The sequence below is a fragment of the Natator depressus genome, chromosome 6, assembly GCF_965152275.1.
Source record: "Natator depressus isolate rNatDep1 chromosome 6, rNatDep2.hap1, whole genome shotgun sequence".
NCBI lineage: Eukaryota > Metazoa > Chordata > Testudines > Cheloniidae > Natator > Natator depressus.
In genome coordinates, this window is record NC_134239.1 from 15547633 (window position 1) to 15563420 (window position 15788).

Genomic DNA, 15788 nt, shown 5'->3' on the forward strand with positions numbered 1-15788 from the left:
AAGCACAGGGTTATTACATGGAATTCCATGTATGATCTATGAGAGATGGGATTGTTCAGTGGTTAGCACATCCATCTGGGACTGAGGAGACCTAGGTTCAATTTCCTGCTTTTCTACAGACTTCTTGTGTGATGCTGGGCAAGTCACTGAATATCTCTGTGCTCCAGTTCCCTGACTGTAAAATGGGGACAACAGCACTGCCCTGCCTCACAGGGGTGTTGTGAAGCTAAAGACCTTAGGTAGATATTGCTTTGTGCCACTTGGTGATTGGAGAGGAGTTACCACTGTACCAAGAACAAACTCTCATGCTTTCTTGAGCACGGAGGGTTTGCACTCAGTGATGGAAGTCCAGCTGATTTCAGCAGGAGCAGGATGGAGCCATGAACATGCTTGTTACATTGGCAAGATACATTCTGTGGAGTTGGGCCCAGCTGACCACGTTACGCCTCTTTGCACCATGTGCACTTACCCAGGGAGCAAAGCTCTCTGCCCCCGAACAACGCATGCCCTGAAAATGGAAATGTTTCCCTTTCCAAGCGGTGGCTGCTTCCCTTCCCAAGCGGTGGCTGCTTCCCTTCCCAAGCGGTGGCTGCTTCCCTTTCCAAAGCACGAGTGGGGAGAGAGGCAGAGGTGAATGTGGGGGTTTGTAGAAGGGGCAGGCTCTGAAGCTCTGGGGGAATGGGAGGTGTGGAGCGGCAGCAAGATTGATTTTCTGTTTGCTGTATAAACTCACTCCCCCGACTATTTTTCTTCTGTGGATCCTGATGAATTTCCCGCTCCCTGTGCTGTGCAGCAGGAGATCTTATTGCCTGTGCCCTACCTGGCTCCTTCAGGCACCACACACACTGAAGTTGCTCTGGGAAGCAGAGGGACCCCTATGGTGTATGCTTCCCCATGGGAACTCAATCAACAGAGGACACCACCAGTCAGATGACTGCTACCTATGCCCCTCGCCCATATGAGCTAGCTCTCTTTGGTGGAACAGGGGAGATGCACAAAACTGATGGAAGGACAAGAGTGATTTTGGTCCCTTCCCACTTTATTCTGTAATCTCAGCTTTTAAAATACTTCATGGCCTCTCCTGACCAGAGAGAACAGTAGATTCTACTAAAGCTGATAAGTACAAAGAAATACCATTGGCTACTTCCTCTCTGCTTGTGTTGAATACTGCTCAGGAAGGAAAACCTCTCTACTCTTAGCACACTGCGGTGATGCTGTGGTCAAAAGCAGCAAGCTCCAGATGGAGCAAAGATATCAGAAGGGGCTTGTGAAAGGAGCAAGAAAGCATTTGTGAAATGAACAAGGTGCAGTTGCACAGACTAGCAATGAGCTCTACAGACACAGAGAGAGGATCTTGTGCTGGCAGATAAAAACCAAGGACCTGATTCTCTTCTCTTGCACTCACTTTACACTGACTTCAGCTGGGTTATTTCTGGTTTGTTCCCATGTAAATGAGAGAAACTGGAAAAGAAAGAAATTGGAAAGTGGACAAATTGGAGAGAGTCTAGCAGAGGGCAACAAAAATTATTAGGGGGCTGGGGCACATGACTTATGAGGAGAGGCTGAGGGAACTAGGATTGTTTAGTCTGCAGAAGAGAAGAATTGCGGGGGGGGGGGGGGGGGATTTGATAGCAGCCTTCAACTACCTGAAGGGCAGTTCCAAAGAGGATGGAGCTAGGCTGTTCTCAGTGCTGGCAGATGACAGAACAAGAAGCAATGGTCTCAAGTTGCAGTCAGGGAGGTCTAGGTTGGATATTATTGGACTATTTGGACTATTTCACTAGGAGGGTGGTGAAGCACTGGAATGGGTTACTTAGGGAGATGGTGGAATCTCCATCCTTAGAGGTTTTTAAGGCCCAGCTTGACAAAGACCTGGCTGGGATGATTTAGTTGGTGTTGGTCCTGCTTTGAGCAGGGGGTTGGACTAGATGACCTCCTGAGGTCTCTTCCAACCCTAATCTTCTATGATTCAATGATTTTAAGGCTGGTGTAAATTGACAGAGGACCACTGACTTCCCTGGAGCTACTCTGGTTGACATCTTCCAAACTTCAGTGCCTTCGGGTCTAATTCATCATTGCCCAGCACCTTGTGTTGTCATTTACATCACTGCAAAATGAGTGTGCACAGCAGAATGGCACTGTTTTACACTCAGTTTGCAGGGATGTGAATGGCAACTCAAAGGGCAGCGCTGTGGGGAGTTAGGCCCAGATCCACAAAAATATTTAGACTCCTAACTTCCATTGACGGTGGAAGTTAGGAGCCTAAATAACTTTGTAGATCTGGGCCTTAGTCCTAGTCACAGAGGCAGCTGGCCCTTTAAGGGGGCCAGGGCTCAGCTGCACCTGGGCCAGGCTTAGCCCATCTCCCCAGGTGAAGGGAACAAGTCCTGGGGTCACATGATGGTAGCATGTGATTCAGACACAAGCCTATTGGGACATACAGGCCAGGTTGAGGAAGAGACTCAAAGAAGTGGAAGGGAGACTCTCTTGCTTTCGGGGCCTGGGAAGTAAGAGAGACCTGCAGGGGACCACAGGGGAGTAGGGAAGAGATTATCTAAGCCACCCAGAAAGAAATGCCTGGCTGGAACTATCTGTGTATGGGGCAGGAGCAAAACTCCTAAGAGGGAATTAGAAGCCAAGGAGGGATGCAATGGACTAGTGAGCTTGGTTTTGAGTTAAGCTGTTAGTTTATGTTGGAAGGGGAGCATAATTCAAATTCCCAGTGGGGAAACTGAGGCAATGGAAGGGTCCACCAGTGGATGAGGTATTACAAACATCCCTAGACACATACCTATTTCACATATTCTCCTTTCTATATCCACTCTTGATTGGGTGCTAGGTGTCAGATCCTCTTCTGATGTCAGTGACTTCAGCTGAGGCTCTGGCTCTGGATGTCTAGACCCTCCAAGGAAAACTGAAGATCAGTTTTGAAAAGTCTTAACCTAAAAGACAGAGTAAGAAGAAAAACAGCTGCAGGCATACAAAGCCAACTGGCTCAATGGGATCTCTTCCCCATTCACCCAGCCATCTTGCAGTCATTCAGTACAAACGTGCTCCTTGGATAGCCACTGACTGTCAGGGCCAGGTTCTGCTCTCTGTCACACCAGCTGAAATCCAGTGGGAAGGGGGCCATTGGCTACACCAACAACCAGCCTTAAGAAAGTGACTCAGGATTTACACTAGTGCAGTCGAGATCAGAATCTGCCCCTAGATGGATTTCCCATTTAGTGTAAGCTGAAAAACAGCCCTTAAACCAAATTGGCAGCTATAAAGGGGGACTTACACAGTGGTAACTCTGTGGTTCCCCCATAGAAAGGTGGTGCATGGGGAAGATATAGAGACGTGCCCTTCCTGTGTGCTACAGAACGCTCCCTGTGCCCCAGCTTGCAAGCAGACTGGGACATGGGATCCATGTCCCTGGAGATGAACAGCCCACGCCAAGTCAATATGATGTAACAATGATTCCAAAAGTGATCTGGTTGCTCATAAATTAACCTCTCTTGATCTCTCTCCCTAGATAAGCTGTGTCTCTGCTGTGTCTCTCCCCAGCAGCCATTGATATGCCATGGCCTTTCCCGGGACTGCGGCTAACAATGTGACCCTGCTCATCCCCCCCCACAGCCCTGATGACACTCAGAAGAAATTCCCAAGAAAGAATGAGGCACTAGGGGTAAATCTGCCACCTTCTCAAACCTGCATGCATGGGAGATGGGGCACCCATTTCACTGTGGAGGAATGTCTGCTGTTCCCCTAAGGGGCTGCCAAACCTCATATGAACCTCCACCCCATGAGCCAAAAGAGGGGGGGCATGATATGGCCTCGAGGAGGGAGGAAATTGGGGTTGATCTTCACTAATGCAGAGGCTAATGCGATGCACCCACACCTTGCCTGGGGAAGAGACAATTCAAACTAGTTAAGAACATTGCATTAGGTGGTGGGTTTTTTATGGTGAGGTTTCCAAACAACTCATTCTGCAATGCTTCTAATCCCCCTGGGAGTGTGGGAATAATGCTTGGTTTCTGAATCAGTGAGGTCCTGGGCAAGCCACTGAACTGCTGTAGTGTCTCAGTTTCCCCCTCTCTTAATAACATAATACTCACACTTTAATATCTGTACTGTTAGCCTTTGGCATGAGCAGTTAGCCAATATTCAGGGCGTTGCGGAGTTGTTTCCATGAGGGTGAGAAATTGATGCTAAGCCAGGTATATTCTTTGGTGTGATCTTGTTTATTTACAAAGAATGTCCACAAAGTCCTCTTTCCCTGAACACAGTAGAACCAAACAGTAACAGGCAGCTTCCTGGCTCAGAAATCCCCAATGTCTGCCTCTCCAGTAAGCTCTGTGCCCAAACAGTTCTGCCTCTGTTTCCTCTCAGGGTCACACTTGCAACTGCTTCTCCTGGCTTTTCTCTGCCTCCAACGCAGAGAGCTGCAACCAATCTCCTAGCCCTTGTGTTTGCAACCAGGAAAATCCCACAGCCCACATGGTTTAGTTCTGACCTGCCATGAACCTATTGCCTTGGGCAATAGCCTTCATTGTTTTCTGCTGTCTTTACTATATAAACGGCCTTGAGTGCACCTTCTGTTGAGCCTGAAGGAATGTGCTTGGCCCATCCATTAGCTGTAATGAGGTTTGTGATTGTGTTTGGATCCAAGAGCCCGTGATGGCAGCTGGTAGCCCCTTTCAACTCCATAGGGAGTTGTGAGGTTTAACTAATTAATGTGTCTAATTAATTAACATGTAATGCTTTGGGCACCTTCGGAGGTGGGTAAGTGCTTATCATTAGGAGAACCTTAGTGACTGTACTGACTTTGTTCTCTCCCTGCAGGCCATACAGATCATCGTCGCCTTAATACACCTTGGCCTCGGGGGCATCTTGTTCTTCTCCTCAAAAGAATCTCTCCCCCTGTGCATGGCTTCCTGGTACCGTTCTGGGGAGCAGCGCTTGTAAGTGGAATACATGGAATTATTATTGCTGAAACACAGGGGTGGCTAAATGGATGCTGGCTCTAGAGATAGGAACGATGTGGAGTTATGGATTGATGGCTGAATAAACGTGGTATTGAGAAAAGCAGTGGAGGGGTGGCTTCATGGATTCTAAATATGGTCTCCATAAATACTGCCATGCAGATTCGGCGCACCACAATCGCACCACTTGGGCAGAGCAATGGGAACAGAATCTTCCCTTGCTGGGAATATCCCTGGCATGGGGGAATCCCCAGCAGGCAGACAACTAGCAGAGCTGACTTCTACCCATCCTGTCCCACATCCCTCAGTGCAGAGGCAGGATAGGGTTAAGGAGGGGTGGGCAGGGGTGTTCTGCCAACACCCAGTTGATATATGGTCCCTGAGGACCCCAGCTGCTATAAACTGCTCTGGGGGATCAGCGGCGTATCCCTTACAGCTCTCTGTAACTTGTGCCCCTAGTGTAAGCCAGGGGCAGCAGAGACACAAACCCTTAAAGGCAAGGGAATGTGGCCTGTCTCTTAACCATATTTTAATGCCCACGCCTACTGATAGAAGCAGGCTGCCTTCAAGAGATAAGGAAACACTTTACAGGCAGTGAATTCATCCCCCTCAGTCTGAGGCCTAACCTCAGCAGCGCTAGCAAACACTCAGCATTCGGCAGGTTGAGTGTGGTGTGTGGTCATGAGGGAAATGCGAGGAGGAGGCCTGCTGCCCCTACCTCCAGCATAACTCTGCCCACTTTCCCAAGCTGTGGGTAGACTGTCAAGTGCAGGTTTCAGAGTAGCAGCCGTGTTAGTCTGTATTCGCAAAAAGAAAAGGAGTACTTGTGGCACCTTAGAGAATAACCAATTTATTTGAGCATAAGCTTTCGTGAGCTAATGCATCTGATGAAGTGAGCTGTAGCTCACGAAAACTTATGCTCAAATAAATTTGTTAGTCTCTAAGGTGCCACAAGTCCTCCTTTTCTTTTTGTCAAGTGCTGTGTCTGCTCTGTGGGCCAGCCACAGCTCCAAGGGTTGCAAAGCCACAGAGCTACTAGCGAGGCCAGACAGCACCTAGTATCAAAGCCGGTAACTCCTCTGTAACCATAGCTGCTACTCCTTCTGACTGACTGAGTGGGAGCCCGCAGCATAGACTACCTCCTCCTCATGGTTTCCTGTCCAGGTTTCTAAACAAAGAGCATATGGCACAGCCATCTTCCTCGAGGACAGTCCCTGACTTCAATCCTATCAGAAACAATGGGAAGTTGTGTTCATTACGGTTGCCAACTTTCTACTCGCACAAAACCGAACACCCTAGCCCCACCCCGCCCCTTCTCCGAAGCCCTGCCCCCACTCATCCCATCCCTCCTCCTTCTGTTATTCACTCTCCCTACCCTCACTCACTCGCTCATTTTCACCAGTCTGGGGCACGGGGGTTGGGGTGCAAGGATGTGAGGGCTCCGGCTAGGGGTGCGGGTTCTGGTGTGGGGCTGGGAATGAGGGATTTGGGGTGCAGGAGGGGACTCTGGGCTGGGGCAAGGGGTTGGGGTGTGTGGGGGGGTGAGGGCTCTGGCTGAGGGATTCAGAGTGAGTGAGGGGGCTCCGGTTTAGGGCAGAGGGGTTACGGGTGCAGACGCTTACCTCAGGCAGCTCCTGGAAGCGGCGGCATGTCCCCACTCCAGCTCCTGCACAGAGGTGAGGCCAGGCGCTTTGCGCACTGCTCCGTCTGCAGGTACCACCCCCACAGCTCCCATTGGCCGCGGTTCCTGGCTAGTGGGAGCAGCAGAGCCGGTGCTTGAGGCGGGGGCAGCATGCGGAGGAGCCCCCTGGGCACCCCTATGCATAGGAGCCAGAGCGGGGACATGCAGCTGCTTCCGGGAGCCGCACAGAGCCTCATCAGGCAGGGAGGCTGCCTTAGCCCTGCTGTGCCGCCAACCAGACTGTTAACAGCTCGGTCAGTGGTGCTGACCGGAACCACCAGGGTCCCTTTTTGACTGGGCATTCCGGTCGAAAACCGGACACCTAGCAACCCGAGTGGTCATAGAAGCAGCATCATTTTTACGTGGCAAGGCTTTAGTGGAATGGCAGCCATCTTCCTTTAGGGCAATCTGTGGCTTCAATTCCAATGGAAACAATGGGATGTGGCAGCCATTTTTAGTAGAGGCATATGCCAGTGACCATGTTTATTGAGGGCATGAGTAGCTTCAATCCCATTGTGAATCATGGAAAATGGCAGTCATTTTGAGTAAGGGAAAATTGCAGCAACAATGGCAAAGAAAGGATACAGTGATCCTTCATAACTTTGCTTAACTGCAACCTAACTTCTTCAAATGTACACTGTCACTAATTTGCAGTGAGGTTTAGCAATATGGGAGTTGTCAGGGATAAAAAAACAGTCACTTGTTAGCAAACAAAGTCCAAAAGAAGGTGAGATGCTGGGGGGAGGCTTAAAGGTCCAATTTTTAATTATTTTCCCCTGAGAAACTAAATAGCAGATTTTAGTTGAAAATCTTCAGCAAATTCAGTCTTTACTCCACCCCTGCAATGTGGAGAATGATATGTAACCAATCCTGCTAGGGCCAGCAGTGGGATTTGAACCGGGAAACACTGAAAGCCTCTACTGCTTATGCTAAAGAACTAAATGCTATAAGCTGGAAGCTGTGTAAATCTAAAACTTTTTATATGAACCAGGCACTAGAAAGTGACAAAGACTCAGTGTGTGTTACAGAAACACTATATTGGACATCGACGACAAAGCGGTTGAATCCATGTTTTAAGTGAAAAACTGAATCCAACCTTAATTATAGATACTCTGGACAGATGCATTCTCGTATTTACCTATGGGCTGAATAGATCATAAATCAACATCCTTCTATCAAAGAGGGAGAGAGAGAACAGTGACACAGATGTTTCATAAGATGTTCCTATTTTTGTTTTGATTTGACCCAGACATATGTCTTGCCATGGGCCACTGATTGCTTTCTGATCACTGGCACATTAGTGGGGCTACTGGCTGCTCCCTGATCACTTGAATTAACATGCAAGGGATAGGACCAAGCTGTTTTATTTTAATTTTCTTTCTGTAGGTGAAGTGACATGTTAGTCCCAGCCCAGGGCACTCTAATTGGGCTAATTTGTCACACGAAGGATGTACTCCGGGGGGAGGGATAGCTCAGTGGTTTGAGCATTGGCCTGCTAAATCCAGGGTTGTGAGTTCAATCCTTGAGGGGGCCTTTTAGGGATCTGGGGAAAAAATTGGAGATTGTCCTGCTTTGAGCAGGGAGTTGGACTGGATGACCTCCTGAGGTCCCTTCCAACCCTCCTATTCTATGATTAGGCAATGAGATGGACAGATGAGAAAGCTGTGAGAGGGATGGGTATGAATGCTTGGGGTTGGTGGGTGTATATGGATAGGGTGGGTGGATGGAATGTTCAGACCTATGGATGGGTCGGGGAGGAGCTCTTTATCTAAAACTTTAAAGTGACCCTCACCTTAATTAATGATCATTTCCTCTTTTCTTTACAGTTCATCATTTCTGGGTCCCTCTCAGCTGCAGCTGCAACTGCAACGAATATCACAGAGGGTCTGGTGAGCTATGCAGTATCCTGTTATTGGGAGAGACTTACAAGTTAACACTAAGGGGAGAAATCAGAGCCCTTGTCTGTCAAGAATGCCCTCCGGGATATGGCTGGTGTCCCATGGGGAGGAGCATGCAAAGGTGAAACTCAGAATTGAACGAATTCCCCTCTCACTCAAGGAGAGACGGATTGCTGCAGAAGTACGCATGGGTTTGCTTGAAACACGATTCCATATAATGGGTAGACTAGGAAGGTGGTGGAATCTCCATCCTTAGAGGTTTTAAAGGCCCGGCTTGACAAAGCCCTGGCTGGGATTGGTCCTGCTTTGAGCAGCGGTTTGGACTAGATGACCTCCTGAGGTCTCTTCCAACCCTAATCTTCTATGATTCTATAAAAATATGCATTAAATGTGGCATAATGCATGCAAAAGCTAGAAAATGCCTAAGTTAAGGTTGCCCACACAACTTTAACAATGCCCCCTTGTGCATCTGCATTATTGCAGTAGTTTATTTTCTCTGCATGACCAAGCCTGATTTCAGAGCATGGGTTGCATGGGGCTCAGTGAATGAGCCAGCTCTGCTCAATATTTTTCTTTATGCTTAACTCTTCCATGAGTGGACCTCCTGCCTCATTCACTGAACACCATCCGAACTGCTTGGTTAATATGGCAGGATGTGACAGGATATACCATCCCTCAGAGACCTGGGAATGAGAGAGCCATAGGACTCAGGGCTGGGAAGGCAAGGGTTAATGGACAGAGATCAGTCTGCTAGGGCTCATTAGCCTCCTAGAGGTCCAGTCTGCAGTAGTTATGAGATGACAGCTTCCTGGTCTGAGGGCAATGATCCATCTGATCCTTGGAGGAAAAGGTTCTGTTTGTTTCCTTTTGGGACTTGGACAGGAGTTAGTGAACTGAGATGAAGGCAGTTTCCTCCTGAAACAGAGCAGGCTGTGTCATTTTGGTTTGGATCTTCACCCCACACCGGGCATCAAGACCCGGCCATCTAGGTGAAAACCGGGAGTTCTAATCACTAGGCCACGTGGACCCAAACTTGGGTCTGGGTCTGGGAAAAAGCTTCTGGACTGATATTTAAAATAACTCCCCAAAAGCCGCTGTTTAGGAACATAGGAGATAGGACTGGAAGGGACCTCCTAGGTAATCAAGTCCAGGCACCTGACATGGTGGGAAACCACATCATAGAATCCAACACATAAATATACCAAGCTCCATCTTAAAATTAGTTGGGTTGTTAGCCCCCACTCCTGCTTTCGTGAGGCTGTTCCAGATCCTTGCTCCCTGGATGAATTGAAACTTTCCTCTCATTTCCAGCCTAAATTTATTCATGGCCTGTTTATCCCCATTCCTTCCTTTGCCAACATTGTCCTTTAGCTTAAATAGCTCATCTCCATCCTTGGTGTTTACCAACCTGATGTATTTATAGAGAGCAATCAGATTCCCTCCCCTGCACCCAGACTTCATTTGTTTGAGGATCCCTTGTGGATCCTGTCTAAATTAATCTGCAGAATTAGTCTTCCCTTTAAAAGGAGACGGCCCAGAGGATGTGGATATTTACCTTCCTGTGGAGGCATTAATTGTCCCATTAGGGACCAGGAAGTGGGTCTATGCCATGTTTTCTCTGGGGAAGAGGAAGGAATCTCAGGAGAGTTGGGGATAGCAACCTAGATGGCCACCTATAACTAGGGTCTGTTATTGGAATTCTAAGGGCTTGTCTAGATGGAGAGTTAGTGCTCAGCAAGCTGGGGTGTAAATCTTCAGTGCTGTGATGGGGTGGAGTAGGCCCAAAGGGCTCGTGCTGGCAGCCTCATGGTCCTGCCACACCCCATCCCAGACAGGAGCAGAAGAGAAGTCCTCCAAGTGGCCTAGAGTGACTGCAGGGGAAGCAACCAATCAGAAGGGCTGCAGGAGTGGCCAATCAGGGGGCAGCAGTTCTATTTAAAAAGGAGTGCTGGAGCTGGAAAAGGGAGGACTATGATCCTGGTTGGGTGAAAAAGCAGAGGCCCATGGACAGCTCAGTGAGGCAAGGAACTGGGGGTGCTAAGAAGGAGCTCCTGGCTGGCTGCTGGGACTAAACAAGGACTGAGCCCGGGGAGGGCTGCAGGAAGACAATGTCTCCAGAGAGGAGGTCCTGGGGCTGTGGCCTCATACCAGGGCTGGGGGAAGTAAAGAGTGCCTACCCTGGAAGGGGTTTATGATGTTCCACCTACAGACAGTCTGTGTGGCTTGGCTGGATGGCTGAGTCACTGAAGACTCACCAAAGAAACCATTGGGGGTGGTGGGGCACTCACAAGAGGTGGGTGCTGCCCCATTCCACAAACTCTGTGATTGCAGGCACACACACTTGACCAGTTTGTGGTGGTTTCACTGAATTGTTTATTTAGAAAACAAACAAAACAAAAAAATCCAGAAAAAAAATGTTTTGACATTTTTGAAATGGTTTGAACTGACTTTTCAAATCAAATTATCCTTGAATTTTATTTTTATATTTTAAAAAAATGTTTGCAATTTTAATGAAACGTTTCATTTGGCTCAAAGTGAATTTTTTTGATTTGCTGAAAATTTTTTATTTTGATTTGATGCCAAAACAATTGTTTTTATTTTTGAAAATTGCCAGTGAACCAAAAAATCCATGATTTGCACAACTCTAATCCTATGATACTATGTAAAATTGCCCATTAAGGAGACAGAATCCAGGTTTGATTAGTGCACTTAACTTCACCATTTCCTGACTTTGTCCTTCATTTAGCAATTTAATCATTTATTTCAGATGGCCAAGGTAAGATGTAATTTTTTTTCACTCTGTTAGTACTTAAAAAAAAAAAAATTGCTGAACTGTTTTTGTTCACATTTTCCCCAAAAGTTCATTCATGGGCTTAAAACAAATATGGAAAATTGCAGCCTAGAAAGTGAAAAGTTTGACAAAGTTCTAAGTAACTGAAAAAGCCCTTTCACACTCAGGCAACCTTAACCATAGAGTGTTGCTAATCACTCTGTCTATTAAAAGGGAGTGCTTCTCTGCCATATGTGTATTTTGTTGTTCTCTTTATCTGTGCGTGGAGGGATGAAGTCAGAGGGAATGGGGCAAAAGAAGGCTGGAATGTTGCAAATATGGGTTGCTGTGCTTATGTATGTATATGGCTCAATACTCAGTGGCCATGTGTCTGGGTATTGATATGACTGTCCTAACCTATGCCCTCTGCATATCTCTTTCAGGAGGCAGGCAGCAATATGTTGAATGCCATCAGCTTCCTTGCCTCATTAGCTGGAGGAATAATGTTGGGAATTGATTTGATTAATATTTGCATTCTAAACAAGTATAAAGTTTCCATCCCAATTTTGGATAAAATCCACTTAGTCCGCTTCCTTCTCCCTCATCGCTGTGAAGAAAGCCCCATCCCTTGGGACTACTGTCAGAGCATCGGTTCTTACAAGACGGTAAGTGCTGAGGTTCCACAAGGTGCTATGAATTCTGTGTCTTCTGAGCTATTTAGAACTGGTGATGGCTCAGCATCTAAGGGGAGGGTCAGTGCTTGGGTTTGGAGAGTTATCCATGTTCATTGGACTCTCATGGACCTTAGTATTAGCATGGGAGATGTTTAAAGACAACAGGCACTGTCTGGAACTTGGATGCATGATAGCATGAGGAACATTGTTAGAAAATTGTAGCAAATGCTCATTAAACTCTCTGAAACATTAGAGAAGGTTCAAGTCTTGTTTTATGCAAACTGATAGGGTTTTGTTTTTTGTCTTCCCATTCAGGCCCTTGTGGTGTTTTCTCTCTTTGGGCTAAATTCTGCTCTTGGTTATATTGGTGTAATTCCCCTGAAGCCAAACTGCATTGACTTCAGTGGAATTAACTCTAGATTTACACTGGTGTAGAATACACCAGATTTTGGCCCTACTAGTCCATAGCAGATAGTGTCACTAATTGTATCTCTCTCTTATTGGCTGTGTGGCATAGGGAATCTTGGCCTTGATGCTGATCTTCTCTGTAATCCAGAACATCGTTTCTAAAGACGCTATCTCCTCCGACTCGATGAGGACTTAAGATGTTAAGTCAGTGCCTCTATCAGGGTGGGGGTTCTTTGTCTGGGCTGAGGGAGTGGATGGACAAGAAAGATGGTGGCAAGGAGACCCACCAGGTAGTGATTGTCTTTTCTTCCAGGATAAGTCACAGGATCATGAGGCAGAGCAAGTGTTTCCCTTGCTGTCACCCCCACAACCACAGTTCAGCAATGGAACCAGTCCTCCATGGCAGTAGTCTATCAGCAGCATCCAACAAACTCCAAGCAGCTTTCATGGGTAAAAAGCATATATGCGTGGTGCCTGAATCTCTCCCTCACGTTGCAGATAAGACGCCCTTCTCTCACTTACTGAGTCTGGTCCAGAGATCACATGTGTTTTCACAGTACGCAGAAGGGAAGATGGGCAATAATGACTCACTAGCTTTATCCATCCTCTTGGAAAAGACCTCCTAAATGACTTACGCCAGCTTCTTCAATAATGGGTTGAAAAGGTATTGTGAGTTGGTTCTTTCAATTTCACTTGACCTGAGTGTATGGGAGTGGTGGGTGTACCTCTCATCTCCCAAATGGGATGTATTTCACGGCAACTTTAGAAATCCTGGAAGCCATTGTAACTGTGTTGAAATGTCACATGGTGATGAGCTGTTTCCCAGACAGAGCATGCAGAACAGAAGAGACCTATTAAAGCAGCAGCGACCTCTATTGATGGTGGTTGGGTTTTTTTCTTTGCTCCCAAATTTCACCCTGTTAGGCTGAAATTTTCAAAGCCCCAGTTTCTGTTTTTAGGTGCACATGGACTTTAAAAGGGGAAGTAGCTCAGCTACATCTGAGACTGTATAGAGGGACAAATACATGACATTCCCTAATTGTAAAATAGTTCTTATGCCACTCTTTTTTTTTTTTTTGAATGGTTCTCTTGCCAAAATGGGTAGCAGTAGGAAGATGAAATTTCCTAGAAAAATAGCCTTCATTTAAGAGAGAGACCCTGGAGAGTTCTGGTGAAGATCAGCTTGAATTTGGCACTAAAGGCTGAGGGTAGGTATCAGTTAAATAAGACACCTGTAGGGATTTTTACCCTTAGTTACCTAAAAGCCAGGCAATTCAATACTAAGGTTAAATTTACAAGAAACCCAACATTAGAAAATGTGGAAAGTAACTATTAAACCCAAACTACCTTAAGTCTGGCTTCCCTCAGGGACAGTTTGTGGAGCCTTTATTTTAGTGAGTAGAACTGGGTGAGTAATTGACTTTTTTTTGATTTGGTGGCTGACCAAAAAAATCTGACAAGATTTTTGTTCTCAGGTTAACCCAAAATGACAATCTTTTTTTCCCAGCAAGAAACCAAAGCCGCCGCCACCACCACCAAAAACTGTTTTGGGTCAAATTAAATGTTTGTTCAATCCAAATTGTTTTGTTTTGGGGTCTCTTACCCTTAAGTAGTGTTTTTTTAGTTAAATCTAGCTGAATTTCTAAATAAAATTTCAACTTTGAAACATTTCCCTGTGTCAAAAGCTTTGCTAAAGTTAAGGAATAACACGCCCACTGCTTTCCCCTCATCCACAGAGCCAGTTATCTCATCATAGAAGGCAATTAGATTAGTCAGGCATGACTTGCCCTTGGTGAATCCATGCTGACTGTTTCTGATCACTTTCTTCTCCTCTAAGTGTTTCAGAATTGATTCCTTGAGGACCTGCTCCATGATTTTTTTCCATGGACTGAGGTGAGGCTGACTGGTCTTTAGTTCCCTGGATCCTCCTTCTTCCCTTTCTTAAAGATGGGCACCAGATTAGCCTTTCCAGTCACCTAGGACCTCCCCCAATGGCCATGAGTTTTCAAAGATAATGGCCATTGGCTCTGCAATCACATCCACCAATTCCTTTAGCACCCTGGGATGCAATGCATCCGGCCCCATGGATTTGTGCTTGTCCAGATTTTCTAAATAGTCCCAAACCACTTCTTTCTCCACAGAGGACTGGTCACCCCCCCCCCCCCCCATGCTGTGCTTCCCAGTGCAGTAGTCTGGGAGCTGACCTTGTTCGTGAAGACAGAGGCAAAAAAAGCATTGAGTACATTAGCTTTTTCCACATCCTCTGCCACTAGGTTGCCTCCCTCATTCAGTCAGGGGCCCACACTTTCCTTGACTTTCTTCTTGTTGCTAACATCTGAAGAAACCCTTCTTGTTACTCTTAACATCCCTTGCTAGCTGCAAGTCCAGGTGTGATTTGGCCTTTCTGATTTCACTCCTGCATGCCTGAGCAATATTTTTATACTCTTCCCTATTGAAGTATCTTATTGGTTCCAGTGGAACAACTTGCCACTTGTGTAAGGGAGCCACAATCTTGATCTGAGAGCCAGCTCTTTAATCATCCCTTCCTTGTTCCCTTTGTGCATTCTTTTTCAAAGGAACCCAAGGGATTTAAGCACCCACCGCCATCAGCTCATGAAAACCTCAGCCTTCATATCAAGGTTATAAGGCATGCTTTTGTATCAGGGACTCAAAGCCTGCAGCTTTGCTTATTGCTTAAAATTTGTACAGCTTCTGTAGTTGTAGACTGCCCAGCTGCAAGGGGAGAAATGTACTCCACAGATAATTGGTTTAGAACTGGTTTCATGTTTCTAATATTAACACACTAGCTCTGTCTAATGATGCCGGCTGGCACATGGAATCACAGCACCCAGACCTGTGAGCTGCTGGGCACTTTGAAGGACTGGGCCTTAATGACATGTAGGGATTGATCACGATCAGCATGTTTGTCTAATACAAAACTTGGAAAGCAGTGGGGGTTTTTCTGTGGCATGTGAATGGTCTTTAAGAAAGCTAGAATCAGCATCACAACTGTGAGATTAAAAGTACAGGAAAGCATTCTGTCCATCATAGGTGCTGACTTTCTAATGTGCCAGGGGATGCTTAACACCTGGCTCTGCCCCAGGCCCTGCCCCCACTCCCTTCCTTCCCCAAGGCCCTGCCTCTTCCTGCCCCATTCAACCCCCTTCCCCAAGTGCACCACACACTCACTCCTCCCTTCTGCTGCCCCCCGCCCCCAGCACCTCCTGCATGCTGCAAAACAGCTGATCACGGTGGGCAGAGAGAATGGGAGGTGCTGATCATTGGGGTCCACTGGGCGGGGGGGCGCTGATAGGGGGGCTGTTGGTCCGTGCTCAGCACCAACCATTTTTTCCCAAGCACCCACGGAGTTGGTGCCTATGTTCGTCAGCA

At 46.9% G+C, this 15788-nt stretch overlaps 1 protein-coding gene across 1 annotated transcript; it reads left to right on the forward strand.

The window, feature by feature from the left end:
* The first annotated feature begins 3565 nt into the window (after positions 1-3565).
* On the forward strand, positions 3566-12852 carry MS4A1 (membrane spanning 4-domains A1). Its single transcript, XM_074956855.1, is given in 7 exon segments — positions 3566-3670; positions 4828-4921; positions 4924-4946; positions 8475-8537; positions 11760-11981; positions 12508-12606; positions 12718-12852. Coding segments are annotated over 7 exon segments (741 nt in total).
* Positions 12853-15788: the final 2936 nt, after the last annotated feature.